This window comes from Oncorhynchus kisutch, linkage group LG17 (genome assembly GCF_002021735.2).
Source record: "Oncorhynchus kisutch isolate 150728-3 linkage group LG17, Okis_V2, whole genome shotgun sequence".
Lineage (NCBI taxonomy): Eukaryota > Metazoa > Chordata > Actinopteri > Salmoniformes > Salmonidae > Oncorhynchus > Oncorhynchus kisutch.
In genome coordinates, this window is record NC_034190.2 from 78,664,246 (window position 1) to 78,687,687 (window position 23,442).

The 23,442-nt window shown below is 40.9% G+C and overlaps 1 protein-coding gene across 4 annotated transcripts in view; it reads left to right on the plus strand.

Moving 5' to 3' along the window:
- LOC109876009 (tumor necrosis factor receptor superfamily member 14) overlaps nucleotides 1-9,310 on the plus strand; it is an 11,329-nt gene extending 2,019 nt beyond the window's left edge. For 2 of the 4 annotated variants that reach the window (XM_020468478.2, XM_031794714.1), the window contains exons 2-9: nucleotides 4,675-4,764; nucleotides 5,140-5,265; nucleotides 5,514-5,672; nucleotides 5,875-5,959; nucleotides 7,012-7,169; nucleotides 7,330-7,344; nucleotides 7,704-7,753; nucleotides 8,133-9,310. In XM_020468478.2, the coding sequence (XP_020324067.1) occupies nucleotides 4,675-4,764; nucleotides 5,140-5,265; nucleotides 5,514-5,672; nucleotides 5,875-5,959; nucleotides 7,012-7,169; nucleotides 7,330-7,344; nucleotides 7,704-7,747 (677 nt within the window). In that variant the 3' untranslated portion in view covers nucleotides 7,748-7,753; nucleotides 8,133-9,310. The remainder of the gene's footprint in view (nucleotides 1-4,674; nucleotides 4,765-5,139; nucleotides 5,266-5,513; nucleotides 5,673-5,874; nucleotides 5,960-7,011; nucleotides 7,170-7,329; nucleotides 7,345-7,703; nucleotides 7,754-8,132) is intronic. The other 2 variants (XM_031794713.1, XM_020468479.2) reach the window with 2 other exon arrangements.
- Nucleotides 9,311-23,442: the final 14,132 nt, after the last annotated feature.

Below are 23,442 nucleotides of genomic sequence, written 5' to 3' on the forward strand. Positions count from 1 at the left end.
ATCACACACTCTTTAGTTTGCCAATTTTCATCTCACACATTTTTACATGAATTTTCAACGTTTCTAATTTCAATAGCTCCTTGGTCATGAACCTCAAACTAGGTTCAGAATGTCCTCTGACTACCCTTCTATATTGCACACCCTTAGTTTGTCAATTTTCATCTCACGCAATTTTACATTAATTTAATGTTTTTCAATGTTTCTAATTTCAGTAGCTCCTTGGTCATGTGACCTACTGACTTCAAACAAGGTTCTGAATGTACACTCAGTGGACCTACACATTACAAACTCTTTAGTTTGTCCATTTTCATCTCACACAATTTTACATTTAATTTGCCTTCTCTGCTCCCCTGAAGGACAGTCACTCACTCACCTATTCACTTGGGTTTTCTCCCTGGGGCCTTCCTGACCTCCAGGCAGGCCCCCATTGATCTGGTGACCTCTGACTCCTGGCCTCTAGGCCTATACTCCCTGCCCGCCTGCCTGCCCTCTCCCTGGGCCTGAGAGTGTATAGCTTACTCCCTGGAACTACAGACCTCCAGGCCTCCACACCTACTCTCCCTACCTAGTCAACACCCCTCTCCCTTAGAGTATAGCTTACACCCTGGAATTACTAAGACGTCTATAGTCCCGCTGTCAGGAGCCACGTGCTTGGACTCGGAGTGGCTCCCGCCTTGATGGAGGCCTCCTTGTGCACCTGGTAACCTGAAACAACCTCTGTGCACCTGGTGACCCACCTGCTTTTATCTGCTCAGAGACTAAGTCGTAAAACCCAACTTCCACAGCCTCAGTGCTGCCCCCAGCCACGCCCAGTGGTATCATCAGAGGATTTTCTGCTTTAAAAAGTGCACTTCAGTAGCCGCTACAAACTTTCTGCAGACTTTAACTGCTTTTTGAAACCCAATCGACATCAAGTGCCAGCGCAATACTTATAGGCTTGAGAACCAAATACCCCTTGCCGTATCTAGCGGCACCATCAACTGGGTGTGGGAAGAAGCAACAGAAAATAATCATCCCCTTTCAATCATTTGCTTGCCCAGTCAGTCCTCTGGGACAGAAGCATAGGAACCATGCTTTACCAGCGCTTCATCGATATTCCTCACTTTGACATGAGGGGTCACAGTCACCCAACAGGGTGACTTTAGTGCGACCGCAACAGGTGGGTACGCTCCTTTGAATTTCATCAAGTTGACATTCAGTGATCCGTGCCCAGTGGGAACCTAGGCTTCTCTCCGTTTTATGGTTCCGCAGCAAATCAATGGACGTGGATGGTACTATCCACATAAGATGTAGGACTCCCTCCCCAGGCAGCACGGGCGGCAGGGTAGCCTAGTGGTTAGAGCGTTGGACTAGTAACCAGAAGGTTTCAAGTTCAAACCCCTGAGCTGACAAGGTACAAATCTGGCGTTCTGTCCCTGAACAGGCAAGTTAACCCACTTAACCTAGGCCGTCATTGAAAATAGGAATTTGTTCTTAACTCACTTGCCTAGTTAAATAAAGGTAAAATACATTTTTTTTTTTAAGACAAGCTGGAGATGCCTCTCCCCACTTCGTAGGGCATGAGCCACCTCCATGCAATGCCCTATCACTGTGGGGCCAATGGGTTTAGTCTCCGCCTCAAGTCTAGTGAGCATAGAGGAGACCTCCCCACCTACAATGTGTGGGGCCGGCGAGCGCCGTAGCTGGTGAGATCCACGAGAAGGGCCTGGCGCACGTCCAGAGTTGCCGCCGCCAACCACCGGATTCAACCCCACACCGGTCCGCCTTCGGCCCACCAACGGACACCACCTCGACGAACCCCCGCACGCAGCCGCTTGTGAGACCACACACGAGACACCGCGAGATGGGCCGCACAACAAACTTACAATCGTGGTGAGAGGAGGGCGATGGAGCGACTACTCCCCTAGACGCGGCTCGAGCCCAGCCCCGCTTCGCACCCCAGCCCTTAGAGCCAATCCTTGTCCCGAAGTTACAGATCTTTTTTGCCAACTTCCCTTACCTACATTGTTATAACATGCCAGAGTCTGTTCACCTTGGAGACCGGCTGCGGATATGGGTACGGCCAGGCCTGAGATTTATAACCTCTCTCCCGGATTTTCAAGGGCCAGGGAGAGCTCACCAGACGCTGCCAAAACCACAACGCTTTCCAGGGCTTGGGCCCCTCTCGGTGCGAACCCATTCCAGGGCGCTCTGCCCTCCACTTAGAATAGAGAACTCTCCCCGGGGCTCCCACCAGCTTCTCCGGGATTGATCCTGTTACCACACTGGATGCCTCGCGGCACCCGTCTCCGCCAGTCCGTGTGCCACACCCTGATCTGGTTCACCTGTCCTTGTGATTGTCTCCACCCTCTTCAGGTGTCGCTTATTATCCCTGGTGTATATATCCCTGTGTTTCCTGTCTCTCTGTGCCAGTTTGTCTTGTTTGCCAAGTCAACCAGCATTTTTCCTTGCTCCTACTTTTCCCAGTCTCTGTTTGTTTCTAGTCCTCCTGGTTTCGACCCTTGCCTGTCCTAACTTCGAACCACTCTGCCTGTTCTGACTACCAGCCTGCCTATCCACTTGTACTGTTTTGGACTCAGATCTGGTTTCTGACCCCTTCCTGGCCTGCCTCGAGCCTGCCTATCGCCTGGTACTGTTTGGACTCTGACCTGGTTTATAAACTCTCGCCTGTCCTCGACCTGCCTTTGCCTACTCCCTTTGTAAAAATAAATATAGGACCTCAACCATCTGCCTCCTGTGGCTGCATTTGGGTCTTGCCTTGTGCCTTTATAATGTGGACATTCTGAAAGTAGCTTGAGGTCAGTAGGTCACACGACCAAGGAGCCACGACCAAGGAGAAAAAAATTATGTAAAATCGTGTGAGATGAAAATGGACAAACTAAAGGGTGTGCAATATAGAAGGGTAGTCAGTGGACATTTTGAACATTTCAGTAAGTCACATGACCAAGAAGCTATTGAAATTGTAATGTAAAAAAAGTTAGTACTTTGTTTATGCTCCCAAACTAATTCAACTCGGAATACAAAATGCTGCTCACATTTCCATATTTTTATTAGCTTTGGAAAGCGAATTAATGTCCAAATTGTGAAAATAAGACTTGTGCAATGTTGTGCACAATTTTTCCAACATCATGACACTTATTTGGAGTCTGTGGCTCAAGTGGTTTGAAAGCTATTGAGGTTGGAAAGTGTGAATATCCATCGAATATCCAACTTGAAACTGTCTTTACCTCGGTCACAAGTGTAGGTCGCTCTTTTCAGGTCAAACTTGGCAAGTGTAGATGCAGATTTTAATTTTAGTGTAAATACTCTCTTGATTCGACGTCTAGATCGATGTTGTCCAGTAGATTTCCACTTATTAGTTGGGTAAAGTTAGTTATAAATGGCGTTTTAATTATACCTTCCTGACGGTGTATGCTATTGTCAAGGGCGTGGCATGACTATGAATACGTTTAGGAACAGTGACTGTCCAAACACTAAGATACAAATGACTAATTCGGATGTTTGTTTAGAGTCAGATAGCTGTCATTTTTCGACATGGCTACGCTATTTATCATAGTAATGACAGGCGTGTGTGCGCCATAGAAATAAGAACGGATAGAAAGGGCGTTTCCATTCAAGTCAATGATGGAATAATGGGTGGAATGGCAGCCATTTTGCAAAGAAATAAATGCCATTGCATGAGTCACATCAGTTAGCATTATTTGAATTAACGATCTACATTACCATGGCAATCCAGCATCAGTTGATAAAACATTCCGCAATGTTATGAAAATTATTGCATCACAATACCAGGCAGCCATTGCAAGTGTACCCATGAGTTTACCAGTCAATTGCCAGGGTTAGAGCTTCAATATTCTGTTCTATTCATTCTTATTTCTATGCTGTGCGTAATGGTTTAGGCTGATTGGTGGTGGTGCTCCTGCTTCCCATCACTCAGAAGTTATGTAACAACCTAAGGTGATGACAACAATGTGTCTTCATGGAAGTTTCCCAGTTGCTTTGAATGTTCAAAATCATAGTGTAAAAACACTTTTAAAGCCTCAAAGGACAAAGATGATCCAACTTTCAAAATTGTCCTTTTTGGCCAAAACTAGCTAGGTACCTGTTGCACATTCACACTTTAAAAAAAAAAGCTTTATTTAACAAGGAAAGTCAATTAAGAACAAATTCTTATTTACAATGACAGCCTACACCAGCCAAACCCAGACAACGCTGGGCCAATTGTGCACCGCCCTATGGGACTCCCAATCACATCTGGTTGTGATACAACCTGGATTCGAACCAGGGTGTCTGTAGTGACACCTCTACCACTGAGATGCAGTGCCTTAGACCCCTGCGCCACTTGGGAGCCCAATTTTGAAGATAATTACCTACCACATGTTCTTGTCAAACTGTCAGAGTAGCTAGCAAGATATGCCAAAATTAGTCTAAAAACAACTTGAAATAAATCAGATTTGAACATTCAGACACAAGTCACAGATTTGTATCTGACTTGAAATGTGTCCTGAAATATCTGATACCATGTGCTTTTTGGCTGTGCTTTTTGACTGCAGGATGAAGGACAGATTATAATTGGATATGGCAAAAAATTGTATTTGTGTCACTTCAAACTGCCAATGTGACCATGGCTTTACAGACTGCCACTTAGCCTGTATATATTTTATGTCGTTTCAGGTTTTCATTTTGTGCTTGTATTTGGAAAGGATTGTGGTCCAGCAGAATACAAAACTAATGATGGTCAGTGCTGCCCTATGTGTAATAAAGGTAATGTAAATGAATGCTTCATCTTTAAAAACGATTTTGTCTACAATTGCACACAACGGGTAGGAGAAATACGTTAACAGTAACCAAGGGGGAGGTAGCCTACAATCTCACAGTATTTCAGTCTCATGCTGTAAATGAGAGGCATGTTTCATGGAACACAGGTCTCTGCATCTTTGTGTTTACATTTTTTATGACCCCCCCCCCCCTGTGACATCATAGGGTGTCGTTTTCTTAGGACTCCGTTCTTATATCTTTTTCACTACATACTGGTATGGTTGTGGAGATGGTGAATATAATGTTAAAAAGTGGAAAACTGACCTTTTTAAAGAAAATATGTAAACTCTCAATAAGTGAAGTTGTATTTTCTATGATTAGGCTTGGTGGTCCGGAGAGATTGTACAATAGAGTCCAGCACATCTTGTATGCCCTGTATCAGAGGGACCTTCATGAACGAGGCCAATGGTCTAACCAAGTGCTTTCCCTGCAGTCCCTGTGACCCAGGTACATTTACATTTCTTCTAAACCTTCCCATATTTCCTTTTAGCAGTACACATCATACCCTTTTCACTGCTGAGCTGAGTTGTGTGGCACTGGTTTGGTTCTGCATCCACCAACTGGAAAGTACAATGTAAAAAAGATGATATCTGAGTCGGTGTCTTACGTTTCAGGTCACCACATTAGTGTGAAAAGGGTATGAGGTGCCTTCTCATAAGTAGTCCTCTGACTAAAATGAATCTGATATTTTCCAGGACAGGGCCTGTTCACTCAGACCGAGTGCAAACCAACAAGTAACACAGTCTGCCACGTTCTAGATGGATACTACTGTAGAAGCTACTCATCCAACTCTGAGTGTAGCTTTGCAGTAGAACATACACACTGTTCACCGGGACAGAGTACTAAATCACCTGGTAAGTATGAGGTAGAGGCCAAATATCGTACAGGACATTATAATTCTGATAACTGAACATAACGTGGGCTCTAGATAGATGGTGGGGTTTTTTCCTCTGGTTTCTTTTTGAAGTGAAGTCATACCTCAGGTGATTTTGACTTCCCCAGCACCACAATCGTTAACTTTTGAACATGATAACATTGTTTATTCTCACCATATAGGTACAAAGACAACAGATACCATGTGTGAGGAGTGTCAGGATGGCTTTTACTCACAACATGGTGTGAACTGCACTGCTTGGACTGAGTAGGTCATCGTTTTTGTTCTAGAGTTTCTTAAATTGCTTTAGGTTTTCTTTTTTAAATTGGGACATTGATGATATTACATTTCAGAAAGCAGGATCAATGCTCTGATAGCAATCTATAAATTAAGTTCTGGCTACCAGATTTTGGTTGACAATATAATTACAGGCTGGTTTAATGGTAAATCCATTTGAATTCATTAACTTTTTGACAGCACCTCTTTTGAACAAAACCTTCCATACATATTTGCCCATTGTAGAATGTGCTCAGAAAGTGTTTGTTTTTTTACCCTCTTTGGTTCTCAAGGGCGCCAGGCTGCCCTTCATTATTCATTACGCACACCTGTCACCATCATTACGCGCAGCAGCGCTCATTGGACTCACCTGGACTCCTTCCCTTTGTTGATTTCCCCATCTTTAACTGTCTGCTTCCCCGTTTGTTCCCTGTGTCAGCATTAATGTCGTTATGTGTTCTTGTCCGTTGATAATTAAATGTTCTCTCCCTGTACCTGCTTCTCATCTCTACCAGCTTTGATCCTTACAACCATACCATGAGACATCCATGTCTTCATCACTGGAAAAGATAAATGGTTGAGATTAATATAATTTAAAAGCTTACTAACAGGTGTCTCAAACTATTTTATAATTTTTGGGGAAAAACGAGGCACAGTAGGTATCAAAACTTTCTTTTCAAGAAATGATTAAATAGTTGAACAACCCTGTTTTTAAGCTTTAAAATTATATCAAACACAAGCGTTTATCTTTTCCAGTGATGAAGACATGGATGTCTCATGTTATGGTGGGCTATGCAAAATGGGTCAAATTTGAGCACCTTCATCTCCTGAATGTTTTGTCATTCAGGTCCAAAAAGTAACTTTATAACCACTTCTTCTATAGGCAAATATGTATGGAAAGTTTTAATTAAATCAAATGGAATGCTGTCAAAAAGTGATTGAATTCAAATGGATTTACCATTAACCCATATAAAACCTGACGTTACAATATGCTGTAGTTGACCTGTCTAGTTAAATGCGTGTTTGTGTTGCTTACTCTGCAGTTGTGCAGCAATGGGACGCATGAAGACTGAAGATGGAAATTCTAGACAAGATGTTATTTGTAACAAAGTGCCACCAAGGATCCATACCACTCTAATAGTTCCATTATTATTATTAGGCCTAACAGTTGCTGCACTGTTTGGTTTCTACCTGGCAAGAGGTTAGTCCTTTGTTTATTTAACTTTATTTCTCTATTTAATGAGTCACTTCTTTAAAAGCATGTAATTGTCATGTAACTTGCTATTGTAATACATAAACATGCAACTCATGGTGAGTTGTCTTTACCCCAACTAATCTGATTATTCTTGTTGTGTTTTCAGCTAAACGTAAGAAAGGTCAGTCTCAATTTATTTACGTTAATACCTTCCTCACCATGTTAACTAGTTTGTTTTGCCTCTATTAACCTGACTATTTCTACTGAACTTTCAGAGCTGCATGAATTCTATTCTATTTCAACTTTTCTATTTGTTTAAAATATTTTGAAATCAAAATCCTAGTAATTCGAAGTTTTAATACAAACAAACCCTCTTATAACATTGTTATGAAATCAAATCCATTGTCAAAGTTAGTTTTTCCTGAAAAATTATTTGTAGTGAGTGAAAAATGCTGTTAATTTTATGGATAAAGAATCCAATGTTGTCATTTAGTCCGTTTTAGTTGCTATAGCGATCCTAACTTGTGTAATACCTCATAGGTTCCTGTGCAAGAAACGGGACATCTACAAGTATCTACCAGTAACTCCCTGTATGTCATCCAAATATTTCAATATTTCAGACTATCATAGTAATAACTGAGTAAACAGATTACTTTATACTAGGGCTGGGACGATACTAGTATTATGACAATGAAACAAAAGACCAAGCTGATTTAACTTCTTTAGGAAAACAGCCCTAATGTTGGAAAGAAACATCATTATGTTTCCATGCAGTCACATTTATATATTTTCCAAGCTTTAACAGACGTTATTTTACATACAGATGGTTTTTAAAGTACCAAAGAGATTGGCCTGCTTCGTGTGTTAATTTTTTCCCATTGGAAAAATACTGCAATACTGCTATCGTCCCGGCCCTACTTTATACTATTACTAACTAAATTATTGACTTGTTTGCTTCTTGTTTTCCAGAGTGGAAACAGCAGAGAATGTGCCTGGTAATGTTGTAACTGATTGACAGTCAGCATCCACTAAACTCAGATGAAGTGCCATGAATGCATGCAGATACCCAGAAGGCTGTAAAACATGAATCGAGTACTTGTGATATGCAATGCATTTGCTCCTGCATTTTGACTATTAAGTATACTTATCTGGAGTGGACTGTTGAATACAGTGAATGCCAAGAGTGTGCAAAGCTGTCATCAAGCAAAGGGTGGCTACTTTGAAGAATCTCAAATATTAAATGTATTTTGTACTTTTTTGGTTACTACATGATTCCATATGTGTTATTTCAAAGTTTTGATGTCTTCACTATTATTCTACAATGTAGAGAATAGGTAGGTGTGTCCAAACTTGACTATGTGTATAAAAAGTATACAGTAAAGTATTATAGAGATTATAACAGAACATGGCCAAGATGTTCAAATGTTCATAAATGACCAGCATGGTCCAATAATAATAAGGCAGAACAGTTGAAACTGGAGCAGCGGCACGGCCAGGTGGACCGGGGACAGCAAGGAGTCATCTTGTCAGGTAGTCCTCAGGCATGGTCCTAGGGCTCAGGTCCTCCGAGAGAGAGAAAGAAAGAGAGAATTAGAGTGAGCACACTTAAATTCACATAGGACACCGAATAGGACAGGAGAAGTACTCCAGATATATCAAACTGACCCTAGCCCCCTGACACATAAACTACTGCAGCATAAATACTGGAGGCTGAGACAGGAGGGGTCAGGAGACACTGTGGCCCCATCCGAGGACACCCCCGGACAGGGCCAAACAGGAAGGATATAACCCCACCCACTTTGTCAAAGCACAGCCCCCACACCACTAGAGGGATATCTTCAACCACCAACTTACCATCCTGAGACAAGGCTGAGTATAGCCCACAAAGATCTCCGCCACGGCAGAACCCAAGGGGGGGCGCCAACCCAGACAGGATGACCACATCAGTGACTCAACCTTTGTATGAGGACAATCAGAAGTGTCCATGAGCATATGCAGGGCATCTTTTTTTGTATTGATTGCTGCTTTCTTTTACATTGTAGTGGTTGTTGTATTGTTGTGATCAGGGTAACCTTGGAAATGAGACTCTGGTCTCAATGGGTTTTCCCTGAATAGATACAGAATAATATAAAAACATTGTCCCAGTTTCAGCTGTGTCACTAGCCCCTCCTCTGTGTGTGACAATAGATCTTCTTCTGTGGTGTTTGAGCTGCTGCGTTCTCTCATTAGATCTTCTTCTGTGGTGTTGGAGCTGCTGCTTTCTCTCATTAAATCTTCTTCTGTGGTGATGGAGCTGCTGCTTTCTCATTAGATCTTCTTCTGTGGTGTTTGAGCTGCTGCGTTCTCTCATTAGATCTTCTGTGGTGTTGGAGCTGCTACTTTCTCTGATTAGATCTTCTTCTGTGGTGTTGGACAGGGCACATTTTTTTTACCTGGACATATACACAGCTTGTTACACAGTGATTTGTCACAAACTGTACCCAGACCTAAACTCCCTAAAGGTACCTGCATAGTGGGGAGAAGACACTGATCACTGACTTCAGTCTGGGGGTGTTTGGCTCCAGGAGAAGAGAACACAGCCTGCATGATTTTCAATCTCAGCCTCTCTTGCTGGAAGACATGTAGTAAGGGATAAATGCCTACGCAGAGTTCAATTTTCCAAGATAATGTACAAAACAGAGGCATGTATTCTTCTTATACCACAGTTGCCAAAGAAAACAATATTAAAACACACATTTTCCGGGAGAAAAAATGTGTTGTTGATATTTTCACAAGATAATTCATACTTTCTCATCTTTAGGTTGCTAGAGGCGCTGTCGTTTGATCGATTAGTTCGATATTTATGGAAGCGACACGGTTGTTCATTAAATATTTTCTGTTGCCATGCTCAGTGACAACGTTCTTATACCTTGCTTGTTAGCTCGCCAAGTAGCTACGGCTAACACAGTCACCACCTCTGCAGCTAGAATAACAAAATAACCTCCCACACGTTTCTAATTTGACCAGCTGTTTTCAGCAATTGGTATTTTTAAATCCGGTTGTCATATTGGTAGGTTTGCTAGCAACAAACCATTTAGCTAGCTTCTAGCCTACTGTTTGATATGCAATGCAGTCTTCTCGTAATGAACAGTGTCGAGTGTCCTGATGAGAATGCACTATGCCAGGCAAAATCGTGCATCATCAGCTCATTGTTCTGGATGTATCCAAATACAAATGCAGCTCTTTGCTGTTATACTGGCTTCAGAGGTCGTGACTGTGTTAGCCATAGCTAGTTGTTTAGCTAGCAAGCAAGGGACAACAAAAACACTTTTAGACTTTTACTTTTTTTACTGGGTGACTTTCACATGAGTCATTTTCTATTAAGGTATCTTTTGCTTTTACTCAAGTATGACAATTGAGTACTTTCTCCACCAATGCCAGCGAGCATGGTAATGGAACATATAGAATGAACAACTGTGTCACGTCCATAAATATCGAACTAATCGAACGAACGACTGTGTCTCTTGCAACCTAAAGATGAGAAAGTATGAATTCTCTTATAAAAATGAAAAGAAAAACAAAATGTTTTATACCAGTAAATGTGTGCTTTAATATTGTTTTCTTTGGCAACTGTGGTATAAGAAACAGCTCCACCTCGTCCTTAATAAAGACAAATATAAATACTACCTTCCTGGACATGGTCTGTAGCTGGAACAACCTATCCTTCACTACCTTCCTGGACATGACCTGTAGCTGGGCCAACCTGTCCTCAGCTGCTGTCTCAACTCGTCCTGCTGGCCTTTAGCAGTGATCAGCTCCTTCCTTTATGGACAGAGTTATACACAAGGAACTCACTGTACCTGCAGAGTACAAATACAGTATTGATAGGGATAACATACAATATGAGTGTCTGTCCACTTTTAAACACACCTATCCAATCATTTTGGATCTCAGAGTACATAGTACTTACCCCCTAACACCTAAGGGTCAATTTGGGCTCATCCACCCACAGTTTAGGGTTCTAAAACCTTCTGATGCATACACACCAGAGGAGATCACATGATTCTTCCTGGCCTCTAACTCCTGGATCAGTGGTATGTTGGTTCTCTACACTTCTCTCATCTGTTCAGTAAGTGATACTCTGTTGTCTTCCTCCTCACTGTCCACAGCATTCTCTGTATCTCTGAAGAGCTGTTTTTGTGTCCAGGTTTCAAGACACAGACAAGGCCACCATGCACGATTAGATCAGTTTTAGGTCTTATACCAGAAGATAACATTTATCGCGCAACCTTTACATTACATACAGCCTGTTAAATGTATGTAGAAATGATTTTGTTCACTTTCATTTGAAGTTCATTCATGCCAGTTTCAGTATACATTTTACAGCAGGTTATCTTTCAATCAGATGTGTTCTATTTTAGTTGACACTTTAGGCAAAGTGAAAGAGAATTGGATGAGGATATCATTCAAGGCAAGATTATATGTAAAAGTAATTTAAGAAAGATAACTTTTATGCAACTTAAAATATACCATTAACCAAGTTATAGTGCTGCTGTGGTAATTATGGCTGTATAAAAATGAACTATAATTTTTTTTAAACACGTCAAAGGTTCAAACTTGTTGAGTATTTTGTAGCCTAAAACAATACAGTCATAGCACTCTGACAGCGGATTTCCCCTGTTTTGCCTGTGGTTGCTACATGCTGTAGGCTTGCTGCTGGAAAAAAACACCCACATATAGAGATCACGAATACAAACAAGTGCAGAGTGACGGTTTTGTTTTAGGCTACATTGTGTAGGGGTTTCTTTCCAGCAGCAAGCCCACAGCATGCTAGGTAACTAGGTAAGGAATGTATCAACCACCAATTCAGCATGGACTGGAAGATGTAGTAAACCTCTTGTGCTGGGATATCACAGGAAATTTGCAAATAGTTCAGCTTTCCCCAACTTCTTGCACACTCTGTTTGCTGAGCTTCTGGCGCCTAGTTCAGTTCAGGCAATATGAAAATAATTGCGGGAAATTTGCTTTAAAACAGCAAGATTTTCTCTCAGCTTCATGGAAAATGTGTTGAATAGTATGAGATTAGCTATACCTTGCTCAGACTGCACGTTAATCAAAAACACAGATATTGAAAGAAACAATTATAAAAATCTAACTGCATAGAGCATCCTGGGAAATACGATGAGTGTGGTTTTGCCAGAAAAATTCTTATTACTTGGGGTCAACCTCACTTGGGATTTGAACTCACAACCTTTCGGTCTCTGCAAGGCCTCCCCCACACGAGCTTTGGTGTCCAGTGAAAACACAACGAAGTCTGGTCTCCAGTGAAAACACAACACAGGCTGATCTTCAGACCATCTCTTAATGAAAAAACAGGCTTCTGGCAAACAGTTGTCGTAAACCTTTGCGTCAAGCTCGTATTTTCATATGCAAATTAGTTTTGGGCCAAACTGTTGTGGTAAATTTGCGGCAACTTGTGAACTTCTGGCAAACAATTCTAGGAAACTTGCCAACATTCTGTGTGCTAGAATGTACTATATGTATGAATATTCAAATTAGATCAGGTTTTTGGTGACTGTGTTTCAACAACAACTTCAAATGTTCAAACTTTTTTTTAAACTTCAAATGTTGTGTATACATACAGTACCAGTCAAATGTTTGGACACACCTACTCATTCAAGGGTTTTTCTTTACTACTACAATTTCTACATTGTATAATAATAGTGAAGCTATGAAATAAAACTATGAAATAACACATATGGAATCGTGTAGTAACCAAAAAAGTGTTAAACAAATCAAAATATATGTTATATTTGAGATTCTTCAAAGTAGCCACCCTTTGCCTTGATGACAGCTTTGCACATTCTTGGCATTCTCTCAACCAGCTTCATGAGATATCACCTGGAATGCATTTCAATTAACAGGTGTGCCTTGTTAAAAGTTCATTTGTGTAATTTCTTTCCTTAATCCATTTGAGCCAATCAGTTGTGTTGTGACAAGGTAAGGGTGGTATACAGAAGATAGCCCTATGTGGTAAAAGAACAAGTCCATATTATGTCAAGAACAGCTCAAATAAGCAAAGAGAAACGACAGTCCATCATTACTTTAAGACAGGAAGGTCAGTCAATCTGGAAAATTTCAAGAACTTTTAAAGTTTCTTCAAGTGTAGTCGCAAAAACCATCAAGCGCTATGATGAAACTGGCTCTCATGAGGACTGCCACAGGAATGGAAGACCCAGAGTTACTTCTGCTGCAGAGGATAAGTTCATTAGAGTTAAGTGCTCGCTACAGCTGAATCAGACAAACTAATACCACAATCAATCTGATCTGCAGCCAGGAGAAGCTCATCAATAAGCTAAGGACTGAACGAGCTGAATAGCGAAGAATTTAGCTGAACAGTTTGTTTGTGTGCTTAATTCTGTAAACACACTGGATGATTCAGAATCCATTGAAGAGCTTGAACGATTCATTGACGAGAGATACTTACGAACTCAAAGAAACATGTCGCTGGTTTCGGAGGATTCAAGCATTGTCAAGGACAACCAAACAAATCTACAAAACAAAACCAGGTTGGCCAATAGGTATCAACGATGGAACCAAACCATCCCCTAGTAAGAGGGCGCGTGTGGCGAGTGGGGAGAGGTTTACTGATATGGATGTTGACTTGTTAAAATCCATTAATGAAAGGCTTGCCAAACTTGATGTATTGGATATATTACGAGAGGACGTCAATGCATTATGTGCCAGTCTAGAATTCAGCCAATGTCAGATTGATCTAAGGAAGGAGAACACTGCGCTGAAAGGTACTGTAGACTCTATTCATAGCAAGGTGGAGGTGGTGCAAAGGGAGAACAAACAACTTAAAGAATCATTGCTTGATGTACAGTGATGTACAGTGTCGAACAACAAGTGCGGAACAATCTAATATTCTCTGGGATACCGGAGAATGCCAACAGAGAGTCCATAGAATAGGCAAGGCCTCTGGAAATACGCCCCGGGATATTATTGCATGTTTTGATCAATTTAAGCAAAAGGAAATGACGAAGAACATGGGGAGAGAACTCAGAAACACTGATTTTGGAATGAATGATCACTTCCCCACCGAGATCAATGAAAGGAGAAAAAAACTATATCCCATCATGAAGGAAAAGCGTTGCCTGAATCAACGAGTCTCCATGGTGATGGATAAACTTTAAATCAATGGGCAACTGTATCAGGACTCTAGAGTAACTCCCTGGTTATTTTTAATTTAATGTTTAAAACTGAGTTTGTGTGTTGTAGTGTATCATGACAACTTCAACTATAAGAAATACATGCTATATTGATCTTCACTTGATAAGGAAAGGGCTGCATATAGCTCAGGTTAATGTATGCAGCCTTCCTAACAAAATACATGAGGTTTTTAACTTGGTCAACATAAATAATATTCATATTTTGGCTTTGACCGAAACGCATTTAGATGCATCTGTAAATGATGGGCAAATGAACATTCAAGGATATAGTCTACTGAGAAGGGACAGGAACAGGAATGGTGGGGGTGTTGCACTGTATATTCAGAATCATATACCTTTTAAGAGGAGGGATGACCTTAATGTAGGCCAAATAGAGGCACTATGGGCTCAAGTACATCTACCTCATCAGGCACCCATATTGGTAGGATGTGTGTATAGACCTCCTAGCTCTAATGTGTCCTATCTGGATGACTTATGTACTGGGTTTGACCAGGCCATAGATACCAACAGAGATGTATTTATCTTGGGGGATTTTAATATAAATTGGAAGGATCACAATAATTTGAATAGAACAAAATTTATGAGATATGCTAAGAACTGTGGTTTGAAACAAATGGTTAATGATACTACTAGGTCTTCAATTAAGTTGGGTCATCGTTCAGACACATGCATTGATCTGATTCTCTGTAATATACCACTGCAATGCTTAAAAGCCAGATCAATGCCAGTGGGCTGGACAGACCATAATATTGTGACCATAACCTTGAACACCAAGGTTCCAAAGAAACCCCCTAGGATTGTGGTCAAAATTTTTTTTTAAACATTTAATCATGAGCTATTTCTAAATGATTTAGCTGCTGTACCCTGGGAGCTGATTTATCTAGAGGATGATTTAAATCACCCTACAGCATGTTTTATTGATGTTCTCACTGAGGTAATGGACCATCGTGCCCCTATAAGAAAGAGAACAGTTGGTGCCTGTCCATCTCCATGGATTGATGATGAACTGGGTGAAGCTTTTTCTCAAAGAAATATGGCATAAGTCTTAGCAGCCAAGTCAAAATGAGAAATTGATGAACAGAATTATAGAACATTACGTAATTATGCAGTTAAATTGAATCGAAGGGGAAAAAAAGTTATTTTACAACAATGCTTTTACTGATTGTAAAAATGATTCTAAAAAGGTATGGAACACAGTTAAGGGCTTACTTGGTACATCTATCTCATCATGCCCATCTAGTGTGGAGGTTGACGGGAGAATAATAACAAAACCAGTTGATATTGCCAATCATTTTGCAGATTTTTTTACACAGAAAATTAAATTACTAAGCAACAATGTAGACATAAATTCTTCCAAACAAGCTATTGTCCAATGGATTGATGATCATATTATGAGCAATAAGATCTGCTCTTTTAGTCTACAAACGGTGTCAGTGGAGGAGGTGTTAAACCTATTGAAGTCATTACCTGATGGTAAATCTATAGGTTATGGTCTTATGGACAATTTTTTGCTTCGCTGTGCTGCTCCCCAGATTGCAGTTCCACTGAGATACATATTTAATTGGTCACTGGAAAAGGGGTTGTTTGCAAATGTATGGAAGCATGCGAAACTGTGTCCTATTCCGAAAGACTGCAAAGAACCCATTACTCCTGCCAATAGTCGACCAATTAGTCTACTCCCTACACACAGTAAGATATTGGAGGGTATTGTGAGTAGACATGTGGGAGTATATGGAAAAGAATGATCTGATTACAGCCAATCAGCATGCTTATCGCAAAAACCATTCCACTACCACTGCTATGCTATCATCCATAGCATTGAGCCACTGGTCAGTCATGTCAACCAAACATGACTGACCAGTGGCTCAATGCTATGGATAATGGCAGGTTTGTAGGTGTACTATTTTTAGATTTCAGTGCAGCATTTGATTTAGTGGATCATGAAATTATTTTGACAAAATTAATGCATTATGGTTTTAAGGAGGTAGCATTGAATTGGGTACAGTCATATCTAACTGACAGGAAACAGTCCATCTATATCAATGGTTCATTTTCTTCCCCTAATGTGTTAAACTGTGGAATACCGCAGGGCAGCTGCCTTGGGCCACTTCTCTACTTAATATACACCAACGACCTTCCCTATGCCTTGGTTGAAACTCAAGCTACTATATTTGCAGATTATACTACAATTTATGCAGCAAGACAATCTGTTCAACAGGTCCAGCAAGCTTTGCAAGGAGATTTGGAGATTATCAGGAAATGGGTTTGCCAAAACAAACTTGCTTTAAACACCAAGAAAACCAAAGTTATGTTGGTCTGTTCAACTAGGAAAAGGCCAAAACAGCATGGGATACAATTAAGTATGGGAGGAGTACAAATTGAAGAAGTGGCAGAAACCAAACTACTGGGAGTGCAGCTAGACAACTGCTTATCATGGTCGTCTCAAATAACTAATCTATGTAAAAAAAACAAAAAAAACAGCATGCTTAATCAGAAGGATAGATAAATATTTACCAGGGAAAATCCTTCAGCAAATAACACAGGCATTGGTTGAGAGTCAAGTGAACTATTGTTCGGTGGTCTGGGGAAATGCATCATCTGGTGAAGTTAGGAGGCTGCAGAATGCACAGAATAAAGCAGCAAGTATTGTTTTAAGGCGGAGATATGGTTCTTCTGTTGCAGTCATGCGCAGTGTTCTTGGTTGGTCATCAATCGACAAGATAATTGAAAAAAACATTCTTATCTTATTTTATAATATACATCATTTAAAACGGCCAAGTTCTCTTCACAACGGTATTCAGTTGGTAAGAGACAGACATTCCGTAAATACTAGGAATAGATTGTCCACCATCTATGCGTTATCCAGACAGAAAAAAGAAATGGGCAAAAGAACATTTCGAATTTAGAGCAATAAAGAAATTGAATAAATTAACTGAGCAAACTAGAAACCTTTCAATATATAAGTTTAAACATGATTTAAAAACAATTTAAATATAGTATATAGAAATGTTGTGGGACTATAGTAGATGAAGAATCAATATTTTTTTAGATTGAGTATTTATTGGGTCATTATGCTAGTGTATTATGTATGTTTGTAATAGTGTGTTATATGTGAAAGTGTGTTTGTATTATAAATGGTATTTTAATGTTAAGGACTCTTGGAAGATTAGTCCAAATGGGGACTAAAAGAGATCCTAATAAAATCAAATCAAATCAAGTGCACTTCAGATTGCAGCCCAAATAAATGCTTCAGAGTTCAAGTAACAGACACATCTCAACATCAACTGTTCAGAGGAGACTGCGTGACTTCATGGTCGAATTGCTGCAAAAAAACAATACAAAAGGTCACTAATAATAAGAAGAGACTTGCTTGGGTCAAGAAACACGAGCAATGGACATTAGACCGGTGGAAATCTATCCTTTGGTCTGATGAGTCCAAATTCTGATATTTTTGGTTCCAACCGCTGTGTCTTTGTTAGACACAGAGTAGGTGAATGGATGATCTTCGCATGTGTGGTTCCCACTGTGAAGCATGGAGGAGGAGGTGTGATGGTGTGGGGGTGCTTTGCTGGTGACACAGTCAGTGATTTATTTAGAATTAAAGGCACACTTAACTAGCATGGCTACCACAGCATTCTGCAGCGATACGCCATCCCATTTGGTTTGCGCTTAGTGGGACTATCATTTGTTTTTCAACAGGACAATGACCCAACACACCTCCAGGCTGAGAAAGGGCTATTTGACCAAAAAGAGAGTGATGCGGGTGCTGCATCAGATGACCTGGCCTCCACAATCACCCGACCTGAACCCAAGTGAGATGGTTTGGGATGAGTTGGAACACAGAGTGAAGAAAAAGCAGCCAACAATTGCTCAGTATATGTGGGAACTCCTTCAAGATTGTTGGAAAAGCCTTCCATGTGAAGCTGGTTGAGAGAATGCCAAGATTGTGCAAAGCTGTCATCAGAGTAAAGGATGGCTACTTTGAAGAATCTCAAATATAAAATATATTTTGATTTGATTTGTTTAACACTTTTCTGGTTACTACATGATTCCATATGTGTTATTTCTTCACCTATTCTACAATGTAGAAAATAGTGAAAATAAAGAAAAACCCTTGAATGAGTAGGTGTGTCCAAACTTTTGACTGGTAATGTATACCAAATCACATAACTTTAAATGAACTTACTTCACAGACCCAAAAAATTAAACATACTAAATTTAGTAAATATACTGAACAACATGTATTCAACGTCTTTAACAGATCAAAATAAATCCAATACAATCATCAGCATAGCTCCTCCTCCAACCACCACCACCACCATCACCTGAGCTCCTCCAACCACCTGAGCTCCTCCAACTACCACCACCACCTCAGCTCCTTCAACCACCTGAGCTCCTCCAACCACCTGAGCTCCTCCAACTACCACCACCACCTCAGCTCCTCCAACCACCTCAGTTCCTCCGACTACCACCACCACCTCAGGTCCTCCAACCACCTGAGCTCCTCCAACCACCTCAGCTCCTCCAACTACCACCACCACCACCTCAGTTCCTCCAACTACCACCATCACCTCAGGTCCTCCAACCACCTGAGCTCCTCCAACCACCTCAGCTCCTCCAACTACCACCACCACCTCAGCTCCTCAACCACCTCAGTTCCTCCAACTACCACCACCACCTCAGGTCCTCCAACCACCTGAGCTCCTCCAACCACCTCAGCTCCTCCAACTACCACCACCACCATCTTGTAGGTTCACTCCAACCCTGTTCCTGGAGAGCTACTGTCTTGTAGGTTCACTCCAACCATGCTCCTGGAGAGCTACTGTCTTGTAGGTTCACTCCAACCCTGTTCCTGGAGAGCTACTGTCTTGTAGGTTCACTCCAACCATGCTCCTGGAGAGCTACTGTCTTGTAGGTTCACTCCAACCATGCTCCTGGAGAGCTACTGTCTTGTAGGTTCACTCCAACCCTGTTCCTGGAGAGCTACTGTCATGTAGGTTTCACTCCAACCCTAATCTAGTGCACCTGATTTTAGTCAGGTTAGTTACAAAATGTTAGTCAGGTTAGTTACAAATGGGGTTGGTTTGAAAACCTACAGTAGGGTAGCTCTCCAGGAACAGGGTTGGAGAGCCTTGGACTGATGGATCTAGTTCTTAGATCAATGCATTTGAAATTTGATAAGTCACTACAAAGGTGCAGTTCCCAGAAGTGGAGCTGTCACTTAATGCAATGAATGGGAAGATTGCATGTAGTTCTAATTAAATGATAATGGCTGAAGTTTAATTTGTTCTTAAAATGTAGGACATCAAATTAATCAGCTTTGGATGAGTTGGCTGCAATATGGCAGCAGTACTTGTCAACATCAGTCAATATCAATTATTAGTGAAGTGTCAGGAAAGTGTTTCTAAAAAACTAAACCATAAAACACCAAGACAAACAACAATATGGACTGTATAATTCATTTAGTATTACTTATCATTAAGTGAACATTAACAGCCAATACAGATATACAGTGCATTCGGAAAGTATTCTGACCCCTTTACGTTTTCCACATTTTGTTACGTTACAGCCTTATTCTAAAATTGATTAAATAAAAAATATATATATTGTCATTCCCAAGGAGACTCGATGCTGTAATCACTGCCAAAGGTGCTTCAAAGTACTGAGTAAATGGTCTGAATACTTATGTAAATGTTATATATATATATATATACATATATATATATATTTTTTTTTATACATTTGCAAAAATGGGCTACTGTGTGTAGATTAATGAGAGGATAAAAAAAAAAGAGTTTTATAATAAGGCTGTAACGTAATAAAATGTGGAAAAAGTCAAGGGGTCTGAATACTTTCCAAGTGCACTGTACTAACAATTTTCTATTTATCCGTTATTTTACTGAACACATTCTCATTTCCAGCAACAACCTGGGGAATAGTTACAGGGGAGAGGAGGGGGATGAATGAGCCAATTGTAAACTGGGGATTATTAGGTGACCGTGATGGTTTGAGGGCCAGATTGGAAAATTTAGCCAGGGACTGACCAGGATCAACCTTGCTTAGCTTCTGAAGCAAGCCAGCAGTGGTATGCAGGGTGGTATGCATAGACGGTAAGTAGCGTTAGGTTCTAGTAAGAACTCGACAGACACTATGAAAGCTTAAACCAAGTTTATTCATCCCAAAGGATCGAACAGCTGAACAGACCAAGACATGGTTTCACCTGTGGTAGTATACATACCCCACTTTGGGTGGAGTCTCCTCCTTATTGCTAAACATAGCATGTTATTGCTAGGCAGGAAGCCTAATCCTATAACTAATGATTAATCCTATAACCTGTTATGGCTGGGGGCAGTATTGAGTAGCTTGGATGAATAAGGTGCCCAGAGTAAACTGTCTCCTACTCAGGCCCAGTTGCTAATATATGCATATTATTAGTAGATCTGGGTAGAAAACACTCTGAAGTTTCTAAAACTGTTTGAATGATGTCTGTGAGTATAACAGAACTCATATGCCAGGAAAAAACCTGAGAAAAGCAGGAAGCCTAATCCTATAACTAATGATTAATCCTATAACTAATGATTAATCCTATAACTATTGATTAATCCTATAACTAATGATTAATCATATAACTAATGATTAATCCTATAACTAATGATTAATCCCAGTTAAAGCTCAGAAATCCAAACCTATCAGTAGATAAATGCTTAAAATGTTGATGTGCAGCTACATTTTTAAACACTCAATTGTTAGTGTAGTGCTACTGGATACAATTCTATACATTCGGTATCATAAAAATGTTTTTATGCAACATCGAAATGCGGGGAATTCACAATTACCGGAGGTCATGAATTCCCTAAAGGCATTGTAGGTGCTATGAAGAGGGAGCCTTAGTGTCACAGCACACGTTTGCCTCTGGGTACTTTTTCTTCTGCTGCTCAGCGAGACGCCCTCGCACTGTGTGGAGGAATTCGATTGTCGGGGTGACCTCAAACCCCAGGGGTGGCACCCCCGTTGCCCCAGTAGTAAACTCCACCACCATCATCACTGATAGAGGAGGACATTCTCCATCTGAGGAGTACACAGTAAAACATTTCAAATACACATTTATATCACAAAATGGAATAATATGCAGTTACAGATAAACTTGAACAATTGAACTACTATCTTACCTTGCACCTCAGCCAGCCAGTTGAACCAGTGGCAGATGGTGTCGTTCTCCAACCACCGCAGGTTGCCGCCAGGTATGGAATAGGTTACTTTAAACAGGTCCATCAGGTCCTTGGCAGTGAGAGGCTTTATGGGGTCAACAAAGAGTGCTCAGAAGCTGTCCGGGTCGTTCCCCAATGCCTACAGCAACCCAAGAGAGTTGAGACCATGTATGAACCTGTTATGGTATAGAGACCGTATGAATATTAAACAATGAAGTGTTAAGGACATTATAGTGATGTGTATTGATTTAGGAGGGTGGACCGATTCAAAATACTTATGGTAGAGGAGGTAATGACAAGTACTTCACAGATTTATGACAAAGTTTACTTACTGCTCCAAGGCCACCTGCATGCTCCCTCGGACAAATTGTTGAGCCACCAATTCAATCACACCATCCCTGTCCTCCATTGTCTTGACAACAATCCTTTTCAGCCCCAGTAGGCTCAGCCAGTCTACCGATTCCTCCAATTTGTTCTTCACCTCGGATAGGTCCTCTGCTTTTTTTATCTAGAATTTAAAAAAAATATGTATGACAGGCAATCGAGAATTTTAAAAACATCAAAAGAAACCATACATGTAAAAAATGATGATCTATTATTTCCTGTTGATGTTAGGGAGGATATAAAACTCACATTTTCCAATATGCTTTCAGAGTAGTGTGGCTCACCTCCTCCAGACTGAGTGGAGGAGCAGGCGTCCCACACACTGCTGCGAAGAGTCGCTCAGAGAAGAAGTGTGGCCCAACCCCTCCAAGGACCACACACACACTGATCATTTTCCCAATGGTTCCATACAGGCCCTCATGTGATGCTAAAAATATTATTTCAAATGTGTGCCAACTTGACTATCCCTATGATATATTGCCCTGGACAAAGCACTTGAAAAAGCCTCTTCACAAAATGTTTTGGCTAAAATTCTGTATTTGACAATGAAAATCAGACCTTAATACGGGTAAAAAGAAACGAGAAGGCTTACCATGGACATCAAGTGGCATACGTTTAGCTCCTTCCGGACCCTCAAAGATGGCCGATGTAATACTCCCTGGAGGGACACCATTGGTCAACTGCCCCCTCCACCTTGGACTCAGCGTCCACAAAGACAACGTCCATCTTAGCCCCATGCATTAAAGTTTTTCTTTGAAATGCATGCAGGCTACTGTTTAGGACGTTGCCCCTGTGGACATTTATCATGTTGGCAATGGGGCAGTTGTCCTGGTCCACTCAGCTCCAGAGCGTACGTAAAATGGGGAAAGGGGGGTACCTAGTCAGTTGTACAACTGAATGCCTTCAACTTAAATGTGTCTTCAGCATTTAACCCAACCCCTTAATCGACATCCATGTCTTCGGCCCCCGGGGAACAGTGGGTTAACTGCCTTGCTTAGGGGTAGAACGACAGATTTTTACCTTGTCAACTCGGTTATTCAATCCAGCAACCTTTCGGTTACTGGCCCAACACTTGTTTATTCCATGTGTAACTCTGTGTTGTTGTTTCTGTCGCACTAGGGTATCTGCTGCCCAAATGGCACTTAGGTATGTTCTAGAGGGGAGAAAGCTCATTCAAAATGAATAAGGATTGATCCTAAGGAAAAACACTCTGACATTGAGGTTTTAAATACATTTTGTTTATAAACAAATGCTCTTAAAAAAACTTAAGTCTCTGGATCCGATGATGGAGATGAGGGAGAAGAAGAAGGTGATAACAAGGTGAGGGGTGAAAAAAAGAAAATATTGAGGATGTTAAGGGTGAGGGGTGATAAGAAGGAAAGTTTGGTGATGAAGGAGGTGAGTGGAGAGGAAAGAAGGCCGGCGAGAGGTGAAGAGAGGGGACATGTGTGACTGGAACAAATTGCAAAAATTGTT